Here is a 25,870-nt window from a genome sequence, read left to right as displayed (position 1 = left end):
AGGTCTGCATACGCACTTGATCAGTTTACTTTCCGAGATCAGGCAGAGAAGATGTTCCGAGTCTTGGGATCCGTCTGGGTATCGCTGCTCCTCCTGGGCCCTTGCCTGGCCGACGTCTTCGATGAGTGTAACCAGGGCAATAGCTTGACGTTTGTTACCTCACCAAAGAGTTGCGCACACTATATTTTCTGCAACGGCGATGAGTCATACGATGGCGAGTGCGAGGAGGGCGAATACTTCAGTGCCGATATGGAAATGTGCGAGCCCATGGGCGACATTGATTGTCGAACGGGATTGGCGGTGCAGGCGGAAGGTGAAGCCGATGGCTCAGCGGAGATTAGCTCGGGCGCTTCTGAGGTGGAGGAGCCCACTACGATTTCAGCAGATGTGAACACCACGTCGAAGCCGTCGGTGATTGTCACCCTGCGCCCATCAGTCAGTCAGAATGGGAGCTCGAGTACCGATTCCACGGCCGTGGCTCCCGGCATTGAGGTGGTTGTGACCAACGTGTGCCCCCAACTGGACAATCAAAGCCGCATCGCACTGCTGCCAAATCAGAACTCCTGCTCAGACTACTTCATTTGCTATCGGGGCCAGGCTCTTGCCATGAGCTGTGCCGCCAGCTTGCATTTCAATTCCCGCACGGGCAAGTGCGATCATCCGGAGAACGTCAGATGTTTGGTGGGTCGGGTACTGACCATCGATACGCCTCATAACTAACTGGTAAATTCCTTTCAGACAATGGCTTTCAATCCCCGAGAGCAGTGCAAACGCCATGTAATAGATGTTTATCCGCATTCCGACAACTGCAATTACTTCTACCAATGCCGATCTGGCTACCTGATGGTGCAGCAGTGCCCCTTCTTCTACGGATGGGATTACGAGAAGCGATCTTGCGTTGCACTAGGTCAGGCCAAGTGCTATAACAAAATTCAAATGCAGATGAAATTGAAATAAAGAGCGATATTGCTAAACTACTTTTCATAAGAGTTACTTCTGGAAGCTTAACATTAGATGGGTTGAATATTAATTGGAAAAACTAATGGCCTTCTGACACATAAACATTTAATACATGAATTTATAAAATGTGGACCCCTTTTTTCAAGGTGTTTAACACCTTAACAAATGTCAGTGACCATTAATATATTTAAAAGCAAAAAACTTTAAACTTTTTTTAATTAGGAGATGAACATTGTAAAAGTGTCTTATAAATAAAGATAAATCTTATCAGTCTCTATGCACAGCTATTTAATGACCAAAAATGAAACTCCAAAACAACAACTTTATTTGGGTGCGTTACGTCAAATATTGTAAAAGTATTGGATATCTTCATAGTACCTATCTTAAAAACATTTAACCTTGAATGGCTCCTCAATTTATCAGAACTTTCCACTGGCTTCTCTTTCATATCTTTGCGAAATGTGAACCTTGAGTCAAACATTGCAAAGTTATTGACAGAAATAGGGCAACCTTCTGGTTCGATGGTTATTGTTCCTCATTGACCGATACGATACCATTTTCCTTACAAGGACAACATTTGTCGTGATATCAGCTCACCAATTTCCCCGGAACTGTCGGAGATAATCGGGGCTCCCGTTTCGCCGGGCTTTGAAATTAAAAATCCAGGGAGCATTAAAGATGTATCTTAGTGCCAATTGCGATATCATATCATTGCCAGAGGAACTTCAGTTTTTGGCAAAGAAAAATAAGAATACTTAAGTGTGGTTGCTCCGGCAGCGTTATCAGCTCCTTTTACAAGCAATTGAAAATGGTAATTTTCTGATACTGAGGTTGGTATACGGCTGTATCTTGGCGCCGTTTGTGTGGCATATATGCCAAGTTCCCCGGGAATTACGAAATTAGAATAAAACTGCGCCTCACTGGAGTCTGACTTACGAGTTAAAGATGATGCTTAATACGGGTTAGTACAATGGACTCGGAACACTGAAAAAGTATTTAAGAATCTTTATTTTTAGCGATTTATATGATGATGACCTGCTTGCTTGCCTCGGCGCAGACAAGTTGGAAGCCGTGGAAGCCCACGAATTCGGTGACCATTCGGCAGAGCGGAAGCTTTTGCACCAACCACTTGGTTGGGGAGTTTGTGGAGCACGCGGAGGATTGTCACATGTTTTACCTCTGCGTGGAGAACGGCGATGCTGTCCTGGCCTCGTGCCCACCCACCATGCTCTTCAACGCCGAGAGCAAACTTTGCGATGCGGCGGCAAATGTGAAGTGCAGAAATGCCACGGACGCCATGGAAGCACCTCCCTTTGAAGGTGGCGAAGATGATCCTAACAGCATGGTCACGGATGCAGCCACATATTGTGCTGCCGCAATGGAGCAGCAGTCCAGCGAAAGAATTGTTTATGTCGGAAGTTCCAGCAGCTGCGGTAAATACTACATCTGCTACTATGGGCAGGCCTTACTGCAGGAGTGCAGCTCGCAGTTGCACTGGAACGCGATGACGGGCAAGTGCGATGTTCCGGAGAGGGCCCAGTGCACTCTAGCTGGGCAGGAGGAATCGCCAGCGAATGGGAACTCCAATTCGGGAGGATCCATTTCGAGTGATCTCATTCACTGCCCGGCCTACGGACAGCATCTGTATCCCCACATGAAGCGCTGCGAGTTCTTCATCTATTGCGTAAAGGGCCATGCCAGCCTGCAGCAGTGCCCTTTCTATTATTTCTTTGACATTGCCACCAAAAGTTGCAAGTGGTCGCGCACGGCTCTTTGTGTGCGCGACTTGAATTTGACGCCACAAATAAAGTAGAAGCTATTAATATAACTATGACTTCTGAAAATTTCTTTAGCTTTGTTTTTTTTTTAATTTTAATTTTAGTTTTTGCTTTTCTTTCCAAATCTCCATTTTGTAAAAAGAAAACCACTGCTTTTTACTAGAAACATCATTGATTGGAAAATTTTTAATATAGGAGCACACTTTTTAAATTAGGCGCCGATAACAAGAGAAACCCACATCTCATGTGTACACACTGGCCTTGGACACGCGCTATCGATACCGCCTATCGATAGTGCCACTGTTATTTTTCGGCTACCCAGTAACGGTCCTACGAATCCCACTATATAATGTTAAATTAATCATTTTTATACTTATCTAAATATAAGCAAGGAGAAATGCTTGATTGGCCCCAGAAGTAAACAACGGAGCTGCCCGAAAATGAAACTGAGGAGATGAACAAACGGAGCCTAGGAAAAACCTCACTGAACACGAATTTGCCGTCACCGAACTCGAACTCCCATACTCGGAAAATCAACAATATATATTTGTAACGTGCAAAAGGCTCATTTCAAGACCCCGGCGGCAGGTAATCTATGCAAATCCAAAACAAACCAGAGTTTCTCTAAGAGGACAGTTGGCGACCGAACTCCCGAGAACTGAGCGGAATCTTCTAGAGAAATTGTGGTTCACCCGAAAATGTTTGAGAATTTGCGCGGTATTTTTCGGAAACGACGTCGCTGCGAGACGGACACGCCCCCGCCAGCACCAACGCCCCCGATCGGCAAGGTGCCGGAGATAATACCCCGATATCCAGAGGACATAGACGCCGAGACTCCGGAGTCCAGTGATGGCTTCGAGGTCTCCTGGTCGGAGACGTCTTTTCAGTCAGATAGGTAATTGAATTCTCCGCATTCACGCTCCCTCTCTCTCTCTTGTTGCAGCTTCAGAAACAGATAAAATTAAGCTAAATAAGCGACAGCATCAAACACTTCGACACCCACTCGTTAAAGCTTAAGACATTCCAAAAAAGTAGCCACCAAAGCGGCTAAGAGCGACAAAAGTAAAAAGAAACAGTAAGCAGCGAAACCATCTTGGGTTATAAACACTTGACCGGATTTTCGGAGGGCGGCAGGTTGAAATCAAATCTGGATCAGCCGCAGGATATGGAAGTTGATGCGCCCACAGCGCAGCAAACCAGCGACAATCATCTCCAAAACCAGAGTCACCATCTTCATCCCCACCACCAGCTGTTTCCGCATCTGCAGCAGATCTCGCCCAGCGCGTACCACTCGGAGTCATCCATGAATTTCGATTACTTGCAAGATCTGAGGGCCTCGTCGTCCGCGGCCGCGTCCGGAGGAGGTGGCAATAGCGGGAACAGCTCATATGGACTCGTCGACGACAGTAGAGCCCTGGACAGGTTGTTATTCCATCCTAACTAAAACCAATCAGACACGATACAAAAGCAAACCGAAATATTCACACAACCTCGTAGCGAAACAAACTTATACGTTTCTTATCTATTATTTCTTCACACTACCAGCTAGCAGCTTCATTCGATTCTTTTGTTCCATAACAATAATGGTGATAGCTTAAAGTATCTGCTGCGAACGCCCACACAACTCCGAAAAGAGCTTTGTGTGCGAGCGCCTCTTTTGTAGACCTATTGTGGTTATAATTTCATAGCTCTATAAGTGGTCAGTCGATCCGTGGCAGAGCGATCTAACCGTCTAACGCTGCTTGTCTCTTTTCATGACCTAACCACTGAACCGCAACCACACTTAACCAACATGTGACAGACCATATAACGCCAGCGAGAGGTAAATCTTGAGTCAAGTACCCAAACAGGCATGACTAATCTACTGGTGACTTGCAGGTTCGTCAATATACTGGATCAGCTGGATGCCCGTGTGGAGAAGCTGCGCAAGGATGCACTCAACCTGCAGGAGAAGAAAGACTACTTGTTGATGTCCATGGATCTAATCAAGAGCAACGAAATGATGCAGAACATGAGCGAGGGTGAGAAGAGCATATTGTTAGTAAACCCGTATAGCTCAAACTGTCTCTATTAATATTGTTGAGCCCTTTTTGTATTACTTTTAATACAAAGGGCTACATAATTAAATTTATATCAGTTTCCCTACCCCGCGAATGAGTTAAATTTGGCCTGTTACCTACCTCAACTTACCTCTCAGTTAAACATAAACTCACCGTATACTGATCTTTTCAGCTGAACGAGAGGAGATCATGCTGTACATACAGCGAGTAAGCTCTCGTTTGGGTACCGTGGAGCTGAACGTGCGCACTGTGCGCGACAACTCGCAGGAGGATTCCCTCAGCCAGATCAATGCATTGATCGACACCATGATCAAAATGGGTGATCCCGTGATCGCGCGCCAGCGTTGCCAGTTGTACTTGAACGCCTGCTGCAGCAGCTCGATGGATCCGTCCGGACACATGGGCACCCTGCCCGAGGCCGATGTGGGCCCCATCGATAAGAAGTTCGAGAGCGTTCTGCTCGGCTGCACTCTAGACGATCAGAAGAACATCAAGAAGCGGCTTCAGGCCCTAATGGGTTATCTGAATAAGCAAACTGTTAGCCATTAATTTAATTGTTTTTGGTCTATTAACCATTCATAGCATTATTATCAAACCAAACGAGTTACATCACCATGCCAGAAGAAACGAATAATAAACAAAACATATACACAAGGCCTGCGGTTTTCGGAATTATCTCTAAGTTTACTAAAATATTTTTTATTTTTATTATTCATAAGCTAGGGAAGCACATGTCCTTGGCATTCAAGACCCGATCACTTAGCACCCATAGAGCATCATTGGAGGTAAAGAATATCTGCTGTATGTTCTTCGATGTGAGGTAAATGATTTCATTTCCCTCTGCTGTGATGTTGGCCAGCTTAGCACATCGCACTACTGCCCCGAACTTGGGGATTACGTAATACAAGGTTCCGAAATTATCGATGATCATGCTGCGACTGCTGCCCAAGAGGCTTCCCAGATGGGTGAGTTTAATGCTGCTGCCAACTGAATTGGTGGCTAACTCTTTCTTTCCTTCTACTTCCAGTCTATCCACGGTGCTGTACAGGTCACCATCCATATCGGAGAGGATGAGTTCGCCTTGGATACCAAATGCGAAGTCCACTGGCCTGATGGGGAACGACTGGTTCATGTTCTCGTACTTGGCACTCTCCAGTGTTCTAACGGTCCAAGTCTGCTCCAGGATGTCGTAGGCGATAATTTCGGACACCTTGCCCAGGATGAAGTAAATGTGGCGTTCTTGCCCGCAACCCGGACCCTTGGGTCCCATCTGCACCACTAGGGATTTGGTGTCGTTGGCCCCGATATGTCGACCACAATCGATTCTCAGTAGCTCCGCATTGTTACGCAGCAGATCGAAGACGAACAGTCGCGGGGAGCACTTTCCGCCCGGGAATCCAATGTCCATGACCCACAGTCGACTCAGTGCGTCCACCTGGGACCAGTGGGCCTGCTGCAGCAATGTGCAATCGTCGTGGTCTCCCTTGGCGTGAACATCGGCGTGGGGAAACACCACAGTGGGCATGGGGAAGTAGGAAACCGGCCATTGAGCCTCGATCAGAGTGGGGGCTTCCTCACTTTCAACGTTAACGCTGAGGAACACCCGCGAGAAATGCATCGACAAGTGACGGACGAGGTAGCTGGATTCGTTTAAGCCGGACTGGGACAACCGCCAGGCTTCAGTGGCCAGAGCCAAGCCGGCTAAGAGGAACCCCAAGCAGACGAGCCCTTCTTGTACGACCATCTTTGAACGCGAAATCGCACTGAGCTTAGAGCTGGAGGTCTGCTTACGTTGTCGGTGCTCAAAGAACTCCATCAAATTGTCTACATCAGCAGTTGGTATCGGGTGTCGTGAAAAACCAGAATATCGGCGACCTGCATTAATGGGGATCAACATTGTGAGTTTGCCTCTATTTACCTATGGCCCCGAGCAAAAAAGCTTACTATTAATGCCCAATTCAATCAGAGAATGTTCAGAGACTCATTTTTTCCAGAAAATTTTAAATTAACCATTGTTATACCTGTTAAATTTCTGTTCCTTTAAAATGCTTTTAATTATTTTTAACATGTGTTACACCTTAATAAAATCGATAGAGATATTTTTAACTGAACCTGCCTTATATTAGAAGCATTTTTATAGGTTTCTATGATCTTATTTCCTCACCAAAAACCATAATAAATTCGTATCGTATCTGCAGTTTACTTGACAATACGTATAGCGATTGCTCATTGATTAGTAATCTGGGTAATGCCAACCAGCTAGTGTAAACCCCCTACGAATTTCAGTTCAGGCTTTGATTAGCTTTCGATTTTAAGTGCAATGGTTTAATCAGTTGTGACAGTTTAATTTGTTCCTGCCTAAGAACTGGCAGGTGGGAAACTTCTTTTATACTTTTTCATTTATAATAATACTTTGCCATCTAGTTTGTGTTTTATTTTATATCGAGTACAACTTTGCCCAACGAATCCTCCCCCAAAGAGAAACACCATACCTATAAGCTTTATTTTCTAATACTTATCTTCTGATTGTGCTAATTATGACCGAATCTTTATCAGTTCCTCTCTTTCTCCATCAATATGATGAAAGCTCTGTATTTTCGCTCCAGAATGTGGAAAATGACACTGCATGCGTCAGTTAGCCATTTGAGCTGGGCAGGAACACGTCAAAATCCGGAGACTCTTAACCCACGACTGCGATCATCATGTGTAACGCTCTTTGTGAATGCCTGAAATGTCCTGGCAAAGTCATTTGCTGGTAAGTTACCCATCCCACATGATTAGAGTACACTATTTAGGGGATAATTCATAAAGACTGGGCAGTTTAATTATAAATAGATAAATAGTTCAATATACACATTTAAATTATAGAATTGTTATTTTAACTTTGTAGTTTCTCCTATAGAGAACTAGAACTCTGGCAGGTATGATGGTTCAATTCTATAGATAAGGTTTCCTAAAATTCCCCCAACTCGTTAGGTTCCAAGTATTTTAATCGCTCTTCTAGGAATTCGCAGCTTAAATGACAGCTTTCCCGTATCAGCTAATAGGTCTTTTCGGTGAGATTACCAAATCCTCGAAGCATTTCTTTAGTTTTCGAATTGAGGAGCAATCCAAATGATTTCCGCCATGGTTTTCAATGATAACAATTATATTACTTCCCGCTCAGTAGTAGTTCAGAAATAGAAAGCCGGAGGGTGGGAAAAACCCCTTATTGCTACATACAATGTTGATGTTTGTCTTTCTTTAATCAATCTGGCGCGTATGCCCCATATCAGTTCCCGGCCGAAATCGTTTGTCTTTGTCACGGACTGTCTGTGCCCTTACTCCAGTATATTATGATTCATCTACCTTTGCCACCCTAATCAAATTCTTAGTTTTTGAGACAAAATTAAAATCGAATGTAAACCATTATGTGCTGGAATCGACGGTTAATTGTAATGGTTGTGCTTATCGTCGCGCTGACAATGATCATTTTTGTAGTATTTCATATATATGATAGATATTACCAAACATAGCGTGTATCAAAACTCGATTTCAAAATTGCTCGAAAACATGTGCCTGCGTCTGCGTAATGCTTTACTTTTTTGTGCATTGGTAATGGCTGTAAAAATAATCGTTATCCTTTACTTCGTCCTGAGACGTCGGGACGGGCAGATTACCAGATCCCATGGATAGTGGGTGGGTAATGATACCTCGCTCATGGGGAAAGGGTGTAAGCTCTGTTTTCCAATGTCTCTCCCACACTTTTGCCTCGGCGTCGTGTTAATTATAGCCGACTCGTTATCAGTTTATTGTTTTTATCGCCCGATATGATTGAAGCTTTCAATACCTGGCGACCTAAAACGCGGTCGATAGCTGTTACTCCCCTCAGTTTATATTTTGTGTTGGTCAACAACGCACCGAGAACCGTCAGAAAACCTTACCCACTTATTATTCGCTAGCCCACGACTCTAATCACCATGTGCAACGCTCTCTGTGAATGCCTCAAATGTCCCGGCAAAGTGGTTTGCTGGTAAGTTCCATCGGTTCCTGACTCATTGATCAGCAGAGATACGGATATACACCCCATGTATTGACCGGAAGAACTTCTGTGATATGGCGTTTTGGAACTCTCTGTCTGATACTCGCTTCTAAACGATCTCATTTGACAAGATGATCATGAATTAGGCCAGCTAGGACTAGGACACTTCTTTGAGCACTTTGCAACTTTTCTAATCCGATCTTTTTACCCCTACAGTTGCTGTTCCTGCGCCTGCAAGATGCTTTTGAGCATCGTGTTTTCCGCGCTCCTCATGGTCGTGGTTATCGGCTTGATTGTCTACTTCACGGTCTTCTATCACAAGGATAAGGATACGGAGGAAGTGAAGAATCAGGTCGCTAAGATGGCGCCCATTGTGAAGCGCAGCATACGCGACTACTTCAATAAGGAATACTGATCTGAGGACGTGAATTTTTACTGTAGGCTATATTAATAATAACTCCACGAAAACAAAACGAACCGAAAACCAGAACTGTTCAATGCGTTACTTAATCTAATCGGATCGGATGCCCACAGTGGGATTTTTTCTTATCTATAGATAGTTTGGGTCTCAACTCAATGGGCAATTTCTGCGTTTTTAAAAAGGTTGGGTATTATTTGCCAGTTGATTGTGCCGTTTAATGTGATTCACTGTATACTTTCAGTTTATTTTTTCCGGTGTGACAAATGACTCACGTCGTTCATTTGTATGCATTAAAAACCTGCAAAAAACAATGAGTGGTATGGTTTTGCTGGTGCATATTGATTTATTCGCCATGTTTGGGAAAAAGAAAACTGCTTAAAATGTTATAACTAAAACTAGAAAGCCTAGTCACCAGGAACTTAAAATTCACTAGTGAACATTGGAGTAGGGCCGTTCAAATATACCCTGGATGGTCCTAAGAGGAGGGTTTACCAGCAGGGAAACCCCTCATTACCTCGGTCTAAAATTCGTCGCCTCTCCAGCTGTTTTCCTAGTTTTGTGTATACCATTGTTTAGGATCAGGTAGCCAGATCCTCGTCGAGGGTTGAAAAGTGGCCGAGGTCTGGTGGTCCGTGGAAATGCATTTCAAACTCGTCCCCTGACTGGCTTCAATCAACTTTAGGCTCAGTTGCTCGCCAGCATCAGGTTCACAATGACCTCCGACTCCACGCTGTACTTCACCGCCGTCGAGGATATGTTCAAGGAAGTGGTAACAATAGAGGACGGGGACGAGGTTCCTGAGAACGAGGAGGCATCCGAAACTCCGAAACGCTGTGTGAAGCTACGGCAGCAAAAGTTGTTTGCGAACGACTCCGGCAGTTTTGTGATAAGTCGCCGATCTCCAAAGATTGAATCCAACAGCCTCAAACTGAATATATCGCCAGCAAGGCTGAAGGAGCTCCGCGGTGAGGAAATCCTCCGCATGCGCAAGGATCGAGCGGAAAAGAAACCCCAGAGACGACTTACCTTGAGGATTTAATATAACCTAACTACCTCATATTTCGTTCTGCAATCCAAGTGCTTCCCCGTTGTATGCTTTATTTTAGGAGTTATTTTTAAGTTGTTCCAAGTATGCTATGGTTATTTACGAATGGCAGACCGTGCAGATCTATGGTTCTGTGATTTTACTGTTTCATATTCTGTGCCATTAATAAAATATACAAGAAAAAGCAAAACGAGTTTCTTCTCGGACTATAAATGATTACTGATCTGTTTTCAAATAGGAACCAATCACTTAGGATCGACATACGCAGAAAAGGAAATACCACAATAATTATCCTTGGTTACTCTATTCAATTTTATTATTTGTTATTATACATTTGTGATTTTTATAACACCATAACTCGAATACTCACAATTGAATAGTTTTTTTACTCTTACAATAAAAAAAACGAATCATTATTACCTATGTTGTTGCCGATTTTCACGTTGTTTGATCTAAATTAAACTCCTATAATTTGTATAAATGTATCAGAATTGTGTAAGAATTTTTATTTCTCTTTTGTCAATTAAAGTGATACATTTTCCTCTTTTTTTCAAATAAAGATAGACAGAAATTTGTGTAAGTAAGATTTATATTCACTACCAAATAGCTATCAGTCCATAAAATGTTCGCATTTCGGTAAGGCCCAGCGGCAATATCCTTTTGCGATTGAAGTAAATGCTGAAAAATTACATTTTCTAGATACATACATAAAAATTGGTTAGATACTAAAGCTTACGTGGCAAGTTCCTCTTTTCTCGAAAGCATGACTGCAGTTCCTGTAAGCAATTGTTTAAATGTGTATGGTAACATGTTCCGTCAGTTGCGCAATGAACATCGACTCTATTATCGCAAGTGTTTGTGCAATTGATACCTCTTACAATTTTAACGAGGCCTGTTTAGGGTTTCACATTAATCCAAATCCCAGTTTCGATTTTGTAACCTCACCAAGTGAAAGAAGAATGAAGCACAGGAATCTCATGTCGATGCTCCGGTCACCAGATTTGTGAAACGAATAACAAGACTAAGCTCAAAATTAAGCCTTTAAACCTGCTCCAACTGATATGCAAATAGAGTACACATTCCCATTTTAACTTTATGCAGGCAGGTGTTCCTTTTAGAATTTTAATAAAAGTTCCCTAAAATAACGCAATGTGGTCAACACTCTCTTCAAAAATAATTTAGGCAATACTTTTGTTTTGCAGCGCAATTTTAAATGATGACGTATTTCCTCTTCAAAACTTCACATGCTTCAAAAAACTAAGCTAATATGCTCTAATTTGTATACCCTTTCAGAGTGCATTATGATTTCAGGCAGAATTTTGCAATGCAGTGAAGGAGACGTTTTCGACTCCATAATATAAATCAAACGAAAACAGCTCTGAACGAAATAAAAATCTAGGTACAATCGAACAAATTATGAAAAAAATAATATAACATTTTTTTCTAAATTTATTATATTTGGCACGTTTTATGAAAATTATTCAGCTAAACACAAGCATATATCAGCGTGCCGAATGTTAAAAAAAAAACTGTGGTAATAATCTTCAAACGATAGTATTTAGACAAATCATGTGAGGAAATACCTTTCTAACGGCATATAGCACCAGCCTGCAGCTTTAGTAGTTCACAAGTTACGGGTGTACAAAATTTAGCTATTTATAGCTCTTTTCTCGCCAAACAAGCTGGTTTTTCGAAAAGTGATAGAATTAGAGTATCTTTTATTAATCGTCCAAATAAGGTTTGCATACGCAAAAATAGGGTAACGCTCAGGCAGTGCTAGGTGCTCTGAACTGGTATGTGGTCATTTTTGTTGATTATTTATTATTTTTTACTTTATAGTAGCCGCCCTCGTACATCCTCCTGGTGCGCTTCGTCACTACTTGGAAGGCCGACGCGGCGCGTCTCGGTGCGACGCAGCGCGCACCGCGTGAATGAAAGAAGCATTGCCGCGTCGATATCTTTTATTCCCGGAATCTTTTTAACAAAGAACTGCTAAAAACCACTTCGTCGTCCGATGAGCTGGACATTTATCAATTGTAGGGCTTGCAGATCACGAGAGCCGCAGCGGACATGTACAATGTTATTATAATTATTACCCCAATATCGGGCAAGGATAGTTTAAAAAGTATTTTTACTTTTTGCGACGTTACTCGGTTGTTTTGCCATTTGCTTTAAAAGTGTGTAGGAACAAATTATGGCCAAGGGAAGAGCCTTTATTTATAGCTACCATTTCCGACCACACTTGTCTCCCTATGCACACCCAACTCTCCCCTTATTTTATTTATTCAATCAATTTAAAAAATAAAATTAATCTGTGAGAACTGTTTGAAACCAGTGCACTTTTGAACTGTTTTCTATTCTCTCACTTCTAAAAATAAACAAATTTTCATGCTGAAATTTAAGCGGTGATTCAGATTACCATTGCGTTCGTATGATGATTCACTGTAGGTTAATTTTTCACCTTTTTTAAATTATACATTGATAATATTGAAAATAAAAGTAGTATTAATGCGTTACAAAATAAATGTAATTTAGTTCACCTTAATAACCATTGTTGAGAACAAATATTTGTTAACACAATGTTGTTATACCCGTTACTTGTAGAGTAAAAGTATGTATGTATCAGGCAGAAGGAAGCGTTTCCGACCCCATAAAGTATATATATTCTTGATCAGGACTAGCCGAGTCGATCAGCCATGTCCGCCTCTCCGTCGGTCCGTCACTCCGTATGAACGCTAAGATCTAGGATACTATGAGAGCTAAAACAGTCAAACTTGACATCCAGATTCCTGGGCTTCCTTCGCAGTGCGAGTTTGTTTCAGCGGGGAGCCACGCCCACTTTTATGCCATCAGTCCGCAAAAATCTTTAGCGCCTAAAGTTTTATGATAGACGCAAAATTTTAACTGAAATGTATTCGTCTCATCAATACCTATCGACTGACGCCCACAAGCCGCACAAAACTGTGGTGGTTCCAATTGTCATGCTAGAATTTGTTTTTTTTTTGCCAAAATGTATTTGTCTCCTTAAAACCTTTTGATTGACCTAAAAAAATGTTTTCCACGCCCACTCTTACGCCCCCAAACGGCTGAAACGCTTAAAACTGTCTGCTCCCCACAAAACATATAAAGAAATAGCCGGTAGCTGCCGCTTTACAATATTTCCTTGCTGCTTATATATCTCGACTTTTAGTTTGCTCCCTCAAGCTGAGTAACGGGTATCTGATAGTCGAGTTACTCTTTAATTTCTTAAATTTAATGGCTATTAAAGCTTAAAAGTATTGTGAATTGCTTATATATATAAATTAATAAAATGCTTAATTTCCTTGTGAATTATACCCAAGAAAACGAATTATTTCTGAACCGGAAACGTTCTCCAGCTGTGAAAAAGGAATAACTATAGGACGTATGTAATGAGAGCGACGTTTCGTTTAAGTTACATACCAGATTTTGAACGTAACTCATTTGATCAAGTCTAATTTCAAAAGGTGCTTGGGGGGTGACGGCATTTTCTTTTAAAATGTTTAGCATTAGGACCAAGTTCTCTTTACCAATTTGCATGTTTAGTTTTTTTATCTCAAGGTAACGTAAATTCTTGCAGCTGAGTAATATTTCAAAGAACTCATTTTCGGATAATACACAGCTTATCGCTAGTTTTTCCAGGGTCTTCGCATGCTTTAAAGCAAATTGGTGATGTGAACGTACCCAATTTGAGTAACAATCCCTTAAGGTTTTTAGCTGATTAAAAACTGGCCATTCTGAAGTAGGTACACAATCATGTAACACAAGCTCATCCAAGGCGATATTTGTATTAGGACCATAGATCGATCGCCATTCTTCAAAACCAGTCAGTTTCAAACAGCGTAGATTTGTCAGGGAAAGGCACCACACCAAAACATCAATGTGTGTTTTCTTTGAATTAATGCAAATGGATAGGGATTCCAACTCAAGGAAGTTAGACATTTCGTACTCTGGAAAAATACAATAAGTTGCTAATTAATTTGTATTTGCGAATTTCCCATACTTGCCCTCTGGTCCGGAGTAACGATGGAATTCCAAACCTTTCAAATATGTTATTTTTCTCAGCACCCTGAAAATTCTGGGGGTCGCTACACACTCTATCCACAAATTTACTGACCGCAGTGATTTAAGGTTGCTCAAGAAGGCTCTGGCCTTGTAGCAGTTGCTCTCGTTTATACCGATACTGATGCTCTGCAAATTTGTACAATTCTGCTGAATTATTGTCCTCATATTTTCATCCAAAATGAAGAACTCTTCCGAAATATGGGAAACAGTTGAGCCACAGAGCGCCAAAATATTCGACCAAGGCTTAAAATGAAGTGTGGGAAAAATCTTGTTGTATCGATTTCCGGCTTGGTAAATAAATGCCTGCCTGAGATATGGATGAGTCAAGGCTAGTGAGCACTGATCGTGTACGTGAAGATTGTCGAATATTTTATGTAAAAGTTCCAATGGTAAATCTACAATATGTCTTGAGGACTCCATGGTTGTCTTTTTGCGGAGCCTTACGATCCGAGCGCGGACTTGCTTCTCCCAATGAGTTTGTAGAACTGCCGAATGTTTAGCAAAAACTTAAAACTGTAGTGATAAGACTTGTTTCACTCAAATGAATTATAGCTACATACATATTATATAGAAAAGCTTTTTAATTTGGTCATCAAAGCTCTTTTGCAAATAAAATATACTAAAATGCCGCGCAATAAATGTTTAAAACAGCAATAAATGTATTGGAGAAATTAAAATTTAAAGAATTGGCCCACATGTTACACAGTTTTTTCGAATACAATATTCGCTTTTGCACTACGAGTAACGAGTGTAAAAACATAAGAATGCGTTGAAGACCGATTTAGGATTAGGAAAAAGTTTAACATAAGTGTATTTTACGGGGAGGGAATTCTTTAAAGAAAATTAAAGGGATTTAGAAGGAAAAGAAAATTGTAATTTTACTAACAAGTTTACCTTCCTGTTTGCAAACAGTAGTATACGCCTTAATTTAACACCCGTTTTTTTGGTCTTTAGTGGTTGCACCCATTGAAGAACGGATTTTGCATTTTAATTAAATGAAAAATTACCTTTTACTACGCCTTTTTTTTGGCCGTGATCAACATATGTTTCGGTATTTTTTGGATTTTTAAGATAATTAATTTTCTAACTGCTTTAATTATTTACCAAATTGTACGGACAAACAATAAATATATTGATGTAAATTACTGAAATATCTGTGCCTTACTGTATTTTTATTTGGAAAAATGTATAGAATATCCATCCATATCCATATCCATATCCATATCCATATGTAATGTATAAACAAATCTGAAATTAACATTTAAAAAAATCAAAATTTAACACTATAGAATTAGAATTGAAGTTTGATTAGGGGGTGCCCAACTACAATCTGTATAAATGGCGTTCCAAGCGTGTAACTAAATTGTGAAGCCTTTAGAAAGTGAATCTTATCCACCTGTAAATAATCCTGGTATCAGGCAGCCCACGTAGTGACGAAGCTTTAAAAAACTTTAGCTCTACCGCCTTTGGAAAAACTAGCTAGTTTTGCGGGAAATAGCTAAGATAGCTAAAATTAAATAGCTAAAATTCATACACCCTTATCTTGCGAACTATCATAGCTTTAGGTTGGTGCTATATGTCGTGAGAAAGGTATTGTAATTATAAAATATATTTGTTAGTAGATCGTATAATACACTTTCGTCACAAAAGTTGATATAAGAACTTTTGTATGCTATAAATGCGATCGTCACTAGACTTTTACGTCGTTAAGAGGTGTTTTTGATTGATAAATAATAGACTTCGACTGTTTTTGACCCGTTCTGTTTAAACCCAGGGGTTTATCCTCAAATTTCTACCGGTTCTAGGTATTTTGGAAAATCTGTCGCTCCAGCCCCAGCATCAGCTTACCCTCCCGCTCGTCCAAGGATAATTTCGACGGCCCCCTGGCTGTTGAAGTTTCACCTATCCCTCGACAATATTGGAAACTAAAACATAAAAGAGAAAGAATTTAGTCGTGATGCACAAATATAAATATCAACAATAGGCTTTGGGGGCAAAATTTGTGGTTTATTTATTCCCCAAAATATTTTTAAAAAATTTAACCTCTTTAGTCCCTTTTTAAAATACAACTTGCAAGAAAATTATTTGTATTAATTTTTTATTTTATAGGTTGCTGAAACTTTGTTGGGTTTATATTTTGGGAACTTTCTCTACAAACTATGTAAAAATAAGCAAATACACAAACCCTTAATTCCTTGATGTAGATCAAGATTTACCATTAAGGTAATCTACATTTCGCGATCGTGTCGTTTTAAAATTTATAAGTTACATGTCTGGAATTTAGACTAGAAAAAGTATTTTTGGGCGGAGTGCTTGATCGCTGAAAATAAGAAAGGCCCTTGGAAAAATGTTTTTATTTTTTATTACGTTCATTTTGTACTCCAATTATTAATTTATTTTTATCACCCAATAGAAACCCGAACCCGTCGGTCCTCTTTAAATTATTTCTATCCTTACGAAGCAGGTTAATGATCTCAAAACCCAGAGACAATGCTCGTGCTTTCTTTACGGTTTTAAGTGCTAACGACTTCTTTAAACCCAAAGATTAAAAAAGTTCAGCCTTCAACCCTATCTATGTCTACAAAGGTTTACCCTTGGCAGGCTTAACTCGCCTAGCAACGATTAAAACTAATGATGGAGCGTAAGCCACTTGAGATTGGCCGATAATCCGAAAGGGATTATCGAATGCGCTAAGAGAGAGTTAACCTTATTGTGCAAGACCCAGGTATAGTATACATGACTGGAATATGTTGTAATTAGGACCGAATTAGTATCAACTTAGAAAGAAGTCTTTCATAACTCTGAGTCAAGCGCAGCATTATTTTTAGTGAAAATCTTAGGAGGTGCACCTAGATCACTCTATTCTCCTATTGAAAACCCTCAAACATTTAGTCCTTCGTCAAGTGTCTTTCCTTGCATAAAAGTAGTCAGCAGAGGAACGTTATCTGAGCCATGACTTGGAGTTTGTGAAATCTTCCTAATCACGTTTTTAAATTAATTTAGAGTAGTGAAAAATTCCAAACAAAATGATTTGCAAATGTGGGCTCCCTATATACGCGTCGGACAGTGCCAATCGCAACGATTACATTTAGAGGAAAGCACCCCGTGACCTTTCCCCGTGGGACCGCAGCGTTTTGTGCAACTATTTTCTTCGACTCATTGATCGATTGGGTCACCCTCGCCCCCCCTTTTCACCCACCCAGTAAAATAAACTATTATCAACTCGTGCGACCAACACAAAGAAAGCTAGATCGTCGCGTCAACAACTTTGGACGATTTGTAGTTGTCGGTTTTGTTGTTGCCGCGTCTATAGCGCGTCTGCTGAAGGCAGCTCTGCTTCTTCCCGACGCGAACTTATAACAGAAGATCTTGTAAAATTCGCCCCGGCCAAAGTCCTCAGGATTTTCGTCTCAAATTTGGGCAGCTGCTGGGGATGGGGCTGAGCTACGTGCATACCAAAAATCGGCCCCGAACCCCCCGTGGAAGGCCCTTAAACCGACCAAGTTTGCCACTGCCCAGGGAATGCTCCGATTTCCTTGATTCTTGAGGAATCAGATACTTCAGCCCGCGGGCCACTGACTGCCCGAGTGTGAGCCCGTTCGCTGCACCCTTTCATATAGAAAGGAATTAACAAAAAACAATTTAAATCTTGCGTTCGCTGTAAACAAAAAGTGCTTCGCTATATTTGCCCGTTCAATGGGAATTATCGCCAAACACGCGGCGAACCGGCTTGCGTTGGGGTGAAAGAGAGGGGCCGAGTGGGGAGGGGCACCGGGGCCAGCCGGAGAGAGAGAGAGAGCGGGGGAGACTATGGCCAGAGAGCTGATAGTGGCTTTGCTTTCCGGGGGAACCTAGGAGAGAGAGAGTGGGGACAACAGGTGCTCTCCCCCCACCGAAAAACAACAAAGAGCGGTCGAGTCTGACGAAATTTGGGTTGAAGGCCTGGATGTATGGTATATATGTATCTCATACTCCACATGAGTGGGTGCGAGGAATATCCCCCAAAAAATGTTAAGACAAGATTCAGAACTCAGAATTGCACAGAAAAGAATTTACATAAAGGTGGTTTCATAAAGATAGTTTAATCCACAATACATATGTACGCATAGTGGGTGGATGAAAGACGGACTATACAGCATGTGCTCTCAAAAAACCAAATTAATTTTGGGTTGAAGGCCCTTTTCAGCACATGAATTTGCCAATTTGCACACAGTGGGTGTATGGAGAGTACCGCAGAGTACCCAACAATTGCCTTTCCTAATCAAAGATAATAAAGATATCTCTGTATCTTTCGGATATTCTTACGTGCAATCGCCTTAACCTTAGGTAGCAATAAATAGTTGACAGATATAGAAACCCCCTTTTTGTTCTTCTCATTTTAGCACATGCTTCTATGTATTAAAAAACATATTTATCTATCAATCTACAAATATTTGCACACAGTGGGTGTATGGACCGCAGAGTACCAAACAATTGCCTTTCCTAATCAAAGATAATAAAGATATCTCTGTATCTTTCGGATATTCTTACGTGCAATCGCCTTAACCTTAGGTAGCAATAAATAGTTGACAGATATAGAAACCCCCTTTTTGTTCTTCTTATTTTTAGCACATGCTTCTATTAAAAGACATATTTAGCGTTCAAATATATTTTGGGTTTTCGTTTTTTGGGTCATACTGTACGAGTATAATTAATTAACCATTTTATTGTATTGCTTATCAGGATAAAAGTTTAGCATCCATACTCGTTCATCGTAGTTCATACACATAGCCTCATCAAAGCCATTTTAACAAGGTTTTTTAAATAAATTGCATTTTCCTTCGCTGATCTCATGAAACGAACTAAATATATAACCACTTGAGGCTTTCCCCTAATCAGATCTTTGCCTATGACTAGGTGCATTTCTTTCTACTTTCAATCGATTAGTGCTAGTCACTCCCGCCAGTAATTTATAGACCCTCAAATTAAGTGTAAACTACCCAACTACCCAACCGTTGAGCTACTGATAGTTTTCGGAATTTATGGACTCGTGGAATGCTTCATTCAGATACTTCTGAATTTGTTATTTCTTTCTATAAGTATTGCGAAAGACCTGAGGTCAGTCACACTACTGTCCTTGGATAGAAGATATTTAAAGCCTTGCGATTTTCTGAAGAGGGAATTTTTTCTGCTCGAGATCAGAATAATAATCTTAAGGTTCGTTTTATATTTATACATCTCATGTGAGCTCTAACGTTATTTAATATCAGTACCCCAAATTATATAACAGATGGAACCTCTATAATAGACACAAATTTGACCAGATTTTCGATCAGATCTTGACAGCAATGCAAACTCATTAAAGTTAAATAAACAGATGAGCCAGCAAATTCGTTATCGGAGTGTTTACCGCAGATAAGGCAGGATCCTGGACAGGAACTTAATATGACTTGCAAGCTGTTTATCACCCCAGATTATTCGGACAGTTATCACAGCTGTTGTTTTCGCACATGACGAGGATCAAGTCGAAAAATACTCCTAGGTATTAGCAGGTAGACGCACTTCTGTATTTGCAGTCGTTTAATCGTTCAGAGGCTCCCCCAAAAACAAGTTCATTGCCTTTCCGGCGAAAGGTTGGCTCAAAGCCAGAAAAAAATTCCCTAGCACCTCTAGTCCGATTTACAGAAGTTATTCAAGCGCCAAGTACACCCAACGACAAGTCCAAAAGCATTAGTATGAGATGTTTTTATTATAATAAAATATACGCTTTTCAAATATATTTTATGCCTTCCTAATCTACGTAATACACAATCTGTTTCGAACAAGCAAACTATTCATAAAACTACCCCCCTAGGTGTACGATCTACGCTTAACGTCTATGCACAGGCGGCCATGTCAGCAGTAGAGGCCCTGGCCCTCGTTTTGCTCCACGTGGTAGTTGCAGTACTGCCGCTGGGTGGGCGTGAGACCCATGGTCTCCGCCTCGGCCTTGAACTGCTCGATGCCGCCCACTCCGGCCAGGTAGCCATTCAGCTTGGTGGCCACGTAGCTGGTCTGCAGCAGCTTGGGCGTGAGGTTGAGCGAGGAGGCGAGGTCCTTGTGGCCCTGCAACCTGTACTTTTGGTGGTACCTGTGGGGGGAGAGCGAATTAACATCAAGGGGGCAAGACAGCTAGGGTTGCAACTCACGCCTCGGCTGGGAAGAAGTTCTCCTTGGAAGCAATCTCGGTGGTTATCACCTCCGGCGCCCGGCGCTCCTGCTCCTCCAACTTGGAGGCAAGGGCAATCTGCTTCTGCTCCTCGTCGTGGTACAAAATCAGGGAGGCGTACTGCCTCTTGATGGGCGTGGTCAGTCCGTACTCGTGGTTGTTCCAGAACAGCTCCAGCAGTTCCTTGAAGCTGACGACGGTGGGATCGTAGTCGATCTCCAGCACCTCCGTATGATCGCCCCTGTTGAGAGTCGTGGGTTAGTACCGGGTCCGAAGGGATAATGGGATGGAGCATGTGGGGATGGCGAAGGAAAAGAAATGGATGAGTAATGCTCTCGGCCCGCACTCTTACATTTTACGGTACGTTGGCAAGTCCGAGCTGCCGCCAGCGTATCCCACGGTGGTTCTCAAGACCCCGCGGGTGGCCCCGTACAGGGACTCGGCGCCCCAGAAGCAGCCCATGCCGAAGGTGGCCGTGGCCTTGGTGGTGTTCACATCGTGGACCGGCGAGATGTTCAGTTCCTTTTGTTCGTTGCGAACGGTGCTCTGCAAGAAGAAGCGGAGGGGGTATGAGCAACAGTTCGCGGATTTCGGGTTGGATGTGGCTATGTCTTCGTTTATAGGCCGCACCAGAAACAGAAATGTGAGGCCGTAACCGTAGCCCGGCAAGCAGCGCATGTTGCTCACAAAAAATGAAAAAAGGTCGCAATTCTGCAGATTTTTCGTTCTTAAGCCATTTTTTTCGGGGCTTTGTTCGCGTCTGATGTCGTCAGCAAGCTAATGCACTCTGCGCTCTCTGGCAACTCTCTCTGCTGGGTCCGTGTGGGGCTGCTCTCCTCTCTTCGGGCTGCAGCTGTCGAACAGCTGACTTAACAGACCCTCTCCCACACTCACTGCACTTGCAAAATCAATTTCAAAATCAAGGTCAGTGGAAAACAGTTTAGACGAAAGTAAAAGTCGTTGTTTGGACGGCTTCTGTTTCTCCAGCCAAAAGCCAACAAAAGCCACCGAGTGTACACTCTTCCGAATGTTTAAAAAGATTTTTGTGCTGTTAGGACTTGCCTTGAAGTTACGAAACAGTCGCGAAAACATGGTGTAAACTGCTCGACTGTTGGGAGGCAACTAAACCTGGCCAAAACAAATGGAATTCTCCTAGCCAACACGAAGGTGCGCACATGAGTTTTAATTATGCTGAGCATCAGATGACGGAAACCCGCTTTATGACTAAGCCTATCAAAATTGGCCACTCGACCTTGTGGGGGTTCAAGCAACTTTAAGCGTTTTGCGTTAATAATTAGAAAATTGCGGGTATTTCTGTCGAGTAATTCAGTTCACTTTTAAATAATAAATCTTCACCATATTTTTTGACGCTGAATTTCAGAGAAAATAAGCGCTTAGCCCAGCAGAATTTTTCAAATGACTTTTGAACGATAATTAAGAAAAAGGCACTAGTTAAGAACATTATCTTCTAAATTGTTTTTGCAGGACATTAAAAAAATATCACTTGTCACAGGATAAGACGCCGATCACAGGTCATCAGATGAACTACTCACCAGGTCCTTGAGCTCAGGATGCGAAGCCGTGGGGGTGATAGTCAGAGACATGGTTTCACAATTATTTTTTATTAATGTGTCGCTTTTAAAATATAAAGCTCAACTGATGCATCTGCAGAAAGGTCGGTCCAATTTATACCGCCGCCGCTCCCGCTTTCTACGCGAAAAGAGAGGGCCGCGCTATCTTTATCAATTCTCCCGCTCTTGTCTTCTGGCGGCCCGCCTCTTTCTCCCTCTCGCGATTCTTCGCTGATTAAAACTGCGCAGCGCTACAGGTTTCTTGGACCCACAATGGATCGCACAGCTGGGACATTTGATCAGGGTTACTAATTTAATTGCCTTAAATATTCTAATTAAAACAAGTCAAGTGCAGTCTTTTTTTGGCTCCAGACTGGCAATTAGTTGTTATTTGTTGGGCTCGTATTTCAGCCGACTCAGACGCAAAATGAAGTCCAGCAGGAACATTTGTATTTTTATCTCTTTGGGATTCTCGGTGACATAAAAACCCGGCACGCCGGCCTTTTGGAGTGTGGATTGTTGGTCGGTAACCTGGAACAAGCGGTGTTGCTTAATAATGAAGTAATACATAAAGTGGAGCCTTATGAAACCCATCTAGGCTATATTAAACGGGTACCCCTACTTATATTGTAAAAATAATTGAGCCATCCATCTTTAATGATGGGCTGATCTGAGCACAACCAACTTTAAAGGGGCCATATAAATATTATATGATCTGCCTAGCACTGTAAACCAATTGCAAGTGCCCGTCTTGTGATCTTTATCTGGCATATTGGGCCTATCTTTGAATTATGGTTTTACAATTGACTCAAATTACGTGATATTTGATCAATTTGTAATACAATTAGAAAGTGCAAACATCGAAAGCTAAGGATAGACACAATCGGAGTACAAGCTTTTACCTTCTGATCTAGTATTTCAATAATCTTCTTGTCCGATTCGAGTAGTTTCTTGGTGTGCTTGATTTTCATGAGGCCCAAAATGTGGTGCAGCTCCTCGGGATCCTTGATCTTGCTCCTCCACTCGGCAACCTCAATTTCGTACTCGTTTTCCGCCTGCATTCGCATTTTGATCAAATGTCTTTCGGTTTCGTGTTGCAATTCCATCAGAGCCTTTACTATGACGAAAATCCCCTCGTTCAGGACGCAATTGGCGAGTTCAGTGAGTAAGTCGTAGGATATGCGTGTCTGCAGGTTTCTGCAATGGGGGAAGATCAGTAGACGGCCAAGTAAGGTGATATTTGACTTACTCCGGTAGCTCCGAGTGGTAGGTACGCAGTTGGTCCACCAGAAAGTATATTTTCCTCTGCAAAAACTCCGGAGTCGGCTGCTGCTGCTCCACTAGAGCTTCACTGCTGTTGGAATTGCCCTCCGTGGTTGCCGCAAAGTCTGTCATCTTAAAAGAACTGTATTTTTCTGTATATTTGCACTAATTTGTTTTATATTATATTTTTTGGGTTAATGGTTTGCATCTGCAGTAGGGGTGGGCGATGTTTTCATCGCTAGCCTCTACTCCTAAAAAAACAGAAGAGGAAGAAATCTACCAACGGATTAATATTTAATAATAAATACTTTCTACGGCGGATTTAATACCTTTAATTGTTGATTGGTAATTTTTTTGTGCATCCACACTCCAAATTATTTTCGATTGCCACTTGTCCGCAAGAGCAGCTGATCGCCAGGGTTGCCAGATGCAGCAGCAGCAGTGTGTACACAATCAAATTGGTGGCCCACATATCGATATACCAGTAAAAGGCGCGGAACGGTTATGTTTTAAATTTATTTGTCTACTTTTGTTGTATCAGAGCGTAAAAAATGTGACTGGTACGATTTGAAATCAATGCTGCTTATGACTAAGGTGATTAAATCGGGTCGTTTATGATTAGAAATTCAAAGACTTGCGAGCCTTGATGAAGTGCTTGTCCGCCTCGTAGGTGCACATTCGGTTCATCTTGTTTTTGCGGCGTTTCTTGAGTTCGGTTTGAAACTTTCCCGGTCCTCCGCTGCTGGGGGTGGCTGGCACCAGGCAGTATTTCTTGCTGTCCAGGGAATAGCACTCCCGGCTGACCAATTCGCGCTGCTCCTTGGGAGTTTCCACAATTTTCAGGCTGTTCAGGCGCTGAAGTACTTGGTTGGCTTCATTGGTCGACATGGTTGTTTGTTATTTGTTGATCGGGAAGTTAATGTGAAGCTTGACGTTGCTGGCTTGCTACTGATTTCCTTTTGCCCCCGACCCTCTTTATATCCAGTTGATGTGTGCGCAATTTCAGAACTGCCATAAATATCTGTGCGGGAAATATTGCTTATCCGTTTCCCGCATCTGTCACTTTTACGATGCTACCTGCTCCTAATTAAATTTTCCGCTGAAAATGCTCGCTAATCCCATTTTAATGCGCTCAGAATTACGCGCGCAGGTAACTAAAACTTTTACTTTGCGGAAAATGGGTTTTAGTCTGCCGCCATAAAAGTCGTCTTAAAATATTGGCAGTAAGATAGACTTTGGTTCGGACATTGAAAACTCGCTTAAGTAAAAGAAATTTTTTGAAGGGAACTACAAATTAGAATGTCTCTGAACTACGTTTGGTTTGTATAGAAGTGGGCTGTTTAGGCTGTAGTTTTTCACAACTACTACCTTTGTTAAAATGTTAAATTAACTGATAACAGTACGATAACCTGCTGAGGAATAAGAAATACCTGATATTATAAGTTAAAAAAATAAATCGTAAATTTGAATAATAAATTAAAAAACATAACTAAAATTGATAGATTAAATAAATGTCGTCTCTGGTCCCTTGAAAAGACATTCATTCTTTTTTTAGACTTCATTAATGTTATGTGCTTGTGCCACTAATCAATGTTTAGCTGTGTAGAATTTGTACGGAAATTATTATCAAGGCTCAAAGCCGATCAATAAATTTTTAAGTATATTATATATATAATAAAATTTGTTATATGTATATACAATATAAAGATGAAGTTGTATTCTTTATTAATTCGCGTTACAAATTGCTAGTTAAAGCATTCGATTTCCACAAAGGTGCCCACTGCGTTTTCCTTATTTTTATACCCTTGCAGAGGGTGTAATGATTTCAGTCAGATAAAGTCAGTCCCCATAAAGTATATATATTCTTGATCAGCGTGACTAGACGAGTCGATCTAGCCATGTCCGTCTGTCCGTCCGTTTCCATGCAAACTAGTCTCTCTGTTTAGTTAACTTCCGTAAGTTGAAGTTTGTATACCCTTGCAGCTATAAGAAATAATCAAAGCATGCTAGCTTCATCATTTCTCTGACCGTTTCTTTTAAAGCTATATGTTAGAGTCGTCCGACTTTTATTCAAACGTATTCAAAATTCTTTAAAATACAAAAATGATATTGTCTATAGTATAGGAAATGTTAAAAAACAACAAAGTTTCATATTATTTCCACCAATTTTTCGATTGTTTCTAGCGCAACTATATGATATATTCGTCCGGTTTTGATAAAATTAAATTCAAAATTAAGAACAAATTAAAAAGTGTTATTTCCAAGCGTAGGATGTTATATGTTAAATGGAACCGAAGATGTAATTTTAAAACTTTTTTCCGAATATTCTTATGGGTGCTTTAAGATATATATACTACCTGCAAAATAAAGAAGACTTTAGGTAAAGTTTCAGCTCAATAAGTTTAAAACTGATAGACTAGTTTGCGTAGAAACGGAGGGACATCTGCTGATGAATATACACATGTACATATGTTCTTTATG

The 25,870-nt window shown here is 41.3% G+C and overlaps 11 protein-coding genes across 19 annotated transcripts; 5 read left to right on the top strand and 6 right to left on the bottom strand.

The window, feature by feature from the left end:
* Positions 1–51: 51 nt before the first annotated feature.
* On the top strand, positions 52–971 carry LOC108030509 (probable chitinase 10). Its single transcript, XM_017103397.3, has 2 exons — positions 52–681; positions 739–971. The coding sequence occupies exons 1-2, from the start codon at positions 52–54 to the stop codon at positions 955–957; spliced, it is 849 nt and encodes a 282-aa protein (XP_016958886.2). The 3' UTR covers positions 958–971.
* Positions 972–1,905: 934 nt separating this feature from the next.
* LOC108030533 (probable chitinase 10) lies at positions 1,906–2,788 on the top strand. The gene is made up of 2 exons (XM_017103426.3): positions 1,906–1,921; positions 1,977–2,788. The coding sequence occupies exons 1-2, from the start codon at positions 1,906–1,908 to the stop codon at positions 2,771–2,773; spliced, it is 813 nt and encodes a 270-aa protein (XP_016958915.3). The 3' UTR covers positions 2,774–2,788.
* A 254-nt stretch (positions 2,789–3,042) lies between these two features.
* On the top strand, positions 3,043–5,452 carry LOC108030701 (BAG family molecular chaperone regulator 2). Of its 2 annotated transcripts, XM_017103739.3 has the most exons (5): positions 3,043–3,326; positions 3,682–4,160; positions 4,540–4,560; positions 4,617–4,759; positions 4,971–5,452. In XM_017103739.3, the coding sequence occupies exons 2-5, from the start codon at positions 3,904–3,906 to the stop codon at positions 5,345–5,347; spliced, it is 798 nt and encodes a 265-aa protein (XP_016959228.1). In that variant the 5' UTR covers positions 3,043–3,326; positions 3,682–3,903; the 3' UTR covers positions 5,348–5,452. The 2 variants fall into 2 exon arrangements, with proteins under 2 accessions (XP_016959228.1, XP_050741943.1); XM_050885986.1 differs by lacking the exon at positions 3,682–4,160 and having other exon boundaries at positions 3,043–3,633.
* A 4-nt stretch (positions 5,453–5,456) lies between these two features.
* On the bottom strand, positions 5,457–6,542 carry LOC108030694 (uncharacterized). The gene has a single exon (XM_017103730.3). The coding sequence runs from the start codon at positions 6,540–6,542 to the stop codon at positions 5,511–5,513; it is 1,032 nt and encodes a 343-aa protein (XP_016959219.2). The 3' UTR covers positions 5,457–5,510.
* A 4-nt stretch (positions 6,543–6,546) lies between these two features.
* On the top strand, positions 6,547–9,309 carry LOC108030696 (protein midgut expression 1). Of its 3 annotated transcripts, XM_017103733.3 has the most exons (3): positions 6,547–6,696; positions 7,405–7,553; positions 9,036–9,309. In XM_017103733.3, the coding sequence occupies exons 2-3, from the start codon at positions 7,501–7,503 to the stop codon at positions 9,232–9,234; spliced, it is 252 nt and encodes an 83-aa protein (XP_016959222.1). In that variant the 5' UTR covers positions 6,547–6,696; positions 7,405–7,500; the 3' UTR covers positions 9,235–9,309. The 3 variants fall into 3 exon arrangements, with proteins under 3 accessions (XP_016959222.1, XP_050741945.1, XP_016959221.1); XM_050885988.1 differs by lacking the exons at positions 6,547–6,696; positions 7,405–7,553 and adding an exon at positions 8,136–8,476; XM_017103732.3 differs by lacking the exons at positions 6,547–6,696; positions 7,405–7,553 and adding an exon at positions 8,653–8,810.
* LOC108030695 (uncharacterized) lies at positions 9,286–10,600 on the top strand. The gene is made up of 2 exons (XM_017103731.3): positions 9,286–9,422; positions 9,482–10,600. The coding sequence occupies exon 2, from the start codon at positions 9,953–9,955 to the stop codon at positions 10,277–10,279; it is 327 nt and encodes a 108-aa protein (XP_016959220.1). The 5' UTR covers positions 9,286–9,422; positions 9,482–9,952; the 3' UTR covers positions 10,280–10,600.
* A 2,152-nt stretch (positions 10,601–12,752) lies between these two features.
* On the bottom strand, positions 12,753–14,883 carry LOC122819025 (uncharacterized). Of its 2 annotated transcripts, XM_044095000.2 has the most exons (4): positions 14,813–14,877; positions 14,311–14,556; positions 13,727–14,253; positions 12,753–13,662 (listed from the first exon to the last, which is right to left on the bottom strand). In XM_044095000.2, the coding sequence occupies exons 2-4, from the start codon at positions 14,531–14,533 to the stop codon at positions 13,600–13,602; spliced, it is 813 nt and encodes a 270-aa protein (XP_043950935.2). In that variant the 5' UTR covers positions 14,534–14,556; positions 14,813–14,877; the 3' UTR covers positions 12,753–13,599. The 2 variants fall into 2 exon arrangements, with proteins under 2 accessions (XP_043950935.2, XP_043950934.2); XM_044094999.2 differs by having other exon boundaries at positions 14,311–14,883.
* Positions 14,884–20,077: 5,194 nt separating this feature from the next.
* On the bottom strand, positions 20,078–22,253 carry LOC108030656 (peptide methionine sulfoxide reductase). 5 transcript variants are annotated; one of them, XM_017103675.3, is made up of 4 exons: positions 22,109–22,253; positions 20,908–21,101; positions 20,536–20,796; positions 20,078–20,477 (listed from the first exon to the last, which is right to left on the bottom strand). In XM_017103675.3, exons 1-4 carry the CDS (start codon positions 22,157–22,159, stop codon positions 20,243–20,245), a joined length of 741 nt encoding a protein of 246 aa, XP_016959164.1. In that variant the 5' UTR covers positions 22,160–22,253; the 3' UTR covers positions 20,078–20,242. The 5 variants fall into 5 exon arrangements, with proteins under 5 accessions (XP_016959164.1, XP_016959166.1, XP_016959167.1 ...); XM_017103677.3 differs by having other exon boundaries at positions 20,920–21,101; XM_017103678.3 differs by lacking the exon at positions 22,109–22,253 and adding an exon at positions 21,618–21,688.
* Positions 22,159–23,523, bottom strand: LOC108030657 (gonadal protein gdl). The gene is made up of 3 exons (XM_017103679.2): positions 23,376–23,523; positions 23,029–23,323; positions 22,159–22,657 (listed from the first exon to the last, which is right to left on the bottom strand). Exons 1-3 carry the CDS (start codon positions 23,519–23,521, stop codon positions 22,514–22,516), a joined length of 585 nt encoding a protein of 194 aa, XP_016959168.1. The 5' UTR covers positions 23,522–23,523; the 3' UTR covers positions 22,159–22,513.
* On the bottom strand, positions 23,517–23,986 carry LOC108030659 (gonadal protein gdl-ORF39). The gene is made up of 2 exons (XM_017103681.3): positions 23,719–23,986; positions 23,517–23,665 (listed from the first exon to the last, which is right to left on the bottom strand). The coding sequence occupies exon 1, from the start codon at positions 23,859–23,861 to the stop codon at positions 23,721–23,723; it is 141 nt and encodes a 46-aa protein (XP_016959170.1). The 5' UTR covers positions 23,862–23,986; the 3' UTR covers positions 23,517–23,665; positions 23,719–23,720.
* Positions 23,987–23,990: 4 nt separating this feature from the next.
* On the bottom strand, positions 23,991–24,345 carry LOC108030658 (protein Z600). The gene has a single exon (XM_017103680.3). The coding sequence runs from the start codon at positions 24,275–24,277 to the stop codon at positions 24,008–24,010; it is 270 nt and encodes an 89-aa protein (XP_016959169.1). The 5' UTR covers positions 24,278–24,345; the 3' UTR covers positions 23,991–24,007.
* Positions 24,346–25,870: the final 1,525 nt, after the last annotated feature.

The sequence above is a fragment of the Drosophila biarmipes genome, chromosome 3L (assembly GCF_025231255.1).
Source record: "Drosophila biarmipes strain raj3 chromosome 3L, RU_DBia_V1.1, whole genome shotgun sequence".
Taxonomy (NCBI): domain Eukaryota; kingdom Metazoa; phylum Arthropoda; class Insecta; order Diptera; family Drosophilidae; genus Drosophila; species Drosophila biarmipes.
Note: the sequence above shows the minus strand (reverse complement) of the source record. Positions and strands in the feature narration are given on the sequence as shown.

Excerpts from the sequence above, each read along its gene's own strand:
- LOC108030695 (XM_017103731.3), top strand. The coding sequence starts at position 9,953 with ATGACCTCCGACTCCACGCTGTACTTCACCGCCGTCGAGGATATGTTC.
- LOC108030701 (XM_017103739.3), top strand. The coding sequence starts at position 3,904 with ATGGAAGTTGATGCGCCCACAGCGCAGCAAACCAGCGACAATCATCTC. Across the intron at positions 4,161-4,539 it reads GACAGTAGAGCCCTGGACAG|ACCATATAACGCCAGCGAGA; the intron begins GTTGTTATTCCA and ends AACATGTGACAG. Across the intron at positions 4,561-4,616 it reads CCATATAACGCCAGCGAGAG|GTTCGTCAATATACTGGATC; the intron begins GTAAATCTTGAG and ends GGTGACTTGCAG.
- LOC108030656 (XM_017103675.3), bottom strand. The coding sequence starts at position 22,159 with ATGTCTCTGACTATCACCCCCACGGCTTCGCATCCTGAGCTCAAGGAC. Across the intron at positions 21,102-22,108 it reads ATCCTGAGCTCAAGGACCTG|AGCACCGTTCGCAACGAACA; the intron begins GTGAGTAGTTCA and ends TTCTTCTTGCAG. Across the intron at positions 20,478-20,535 it reads AACTTCTTCCCAGCCGAGGC|GTACCACCAAAAGTACAGGT; the intron begins GTGAGTTGCAAC and ends CTCCCCCCACAG.
- LOC108030657 (XM_017103679.2), bottom strand. The coding sequence starts at position 23,521 with ATGACAGACTTTGCGGCAACCACGGAGGGCAATTCCAACAGCAGTGAA. Across the intron at positions 23,324-23,375 it reads TACCACTCGGAGCTACCGGA|AAACCTGCAGACACGCATAT; the intron begins GTAAGTCAAATA and ends CCCCCATTGCAG. Across the intron at positions 22,658-23,028 it reads TTGAAATACTAGATCAGAAG|GTTACCGACCAACAATCCAC; the intron begins GTAAAAGCTTGT and ends CGCTTGTTCCAG.
- LOC108030659 (XM_017103681.3), bottom strand. The coding sequence starts at position 23,861 with ATGTGGGCCACCAATTTGATTGTGTACACACTGCTGCTGCTGCATCTG.
- LOC122819025 (XM_044094999.2), bottom strand. The coding sequence starts at position 14,788 with ATGGAGTCCTCAAGACATATTGTAGATTTACCATTGGAACTTTTACAT. Across the intron at positions 14,254-14,310 it reads TCGTTACTCCGGACCAGAGG|AGTACGAAATGTCTAACTTC; the intron begins GCAAGTATGGGA and ends GTATTTTTCCAG. Across the intron at positions 13,663-13,726 it reads TGAGTTACGTTCAAAATCTG|CTGGAGAACGTTTCCGGTTC; the intron begins GTATGTAACTTA and ends CCTTTTTCACAG.
- LOC108030694 (XM_017103730.3), bottom strand. The coding sequence starts at position 6,542 with ATGGTCGTACAAGAAGGGCTCGTCTGCTTGGGGTTCCTCTTAGCCGGC.
- LOC108030696 (XM_017103733.3), top strand. The coding sequence starts at position 7,501 with ATGTGTAACGCTCTTTGTGAATGCCTGAAATGTCCTGGCAAAGTCATT. Across the intron at positions 7,554-9,035 it reads CCTGGCAAAGTCATTTGCTG|TTGCTGTTCCTGCGCCTGCA; the intron begins GTAAGTTACCCA and ends TTACCCCTACAG.
- LOC108030509 (XM_017103397.3), top strand. The coding sequence starts at position 52 with ATGTTCCGAGTCTTGGGATCCGTCTGGGTATCGCTGCTCCTCCTGGGC. Across the intron at positions 682-738 it reads CGGAGAACGTCAGATGTTTG|ACAATGGCTTTCAATCCCCG; the intron begins GTGGGTCGGGTA and ends AATTCCTTTCAG.
- LOC108030658 (XM_017103680.3), bottom strand. The coding sequence starts at position 24,277 with ATGTCGACCAATGAAGCCAACCAAGTACTTCAGCGCCTGAACAGCCTG.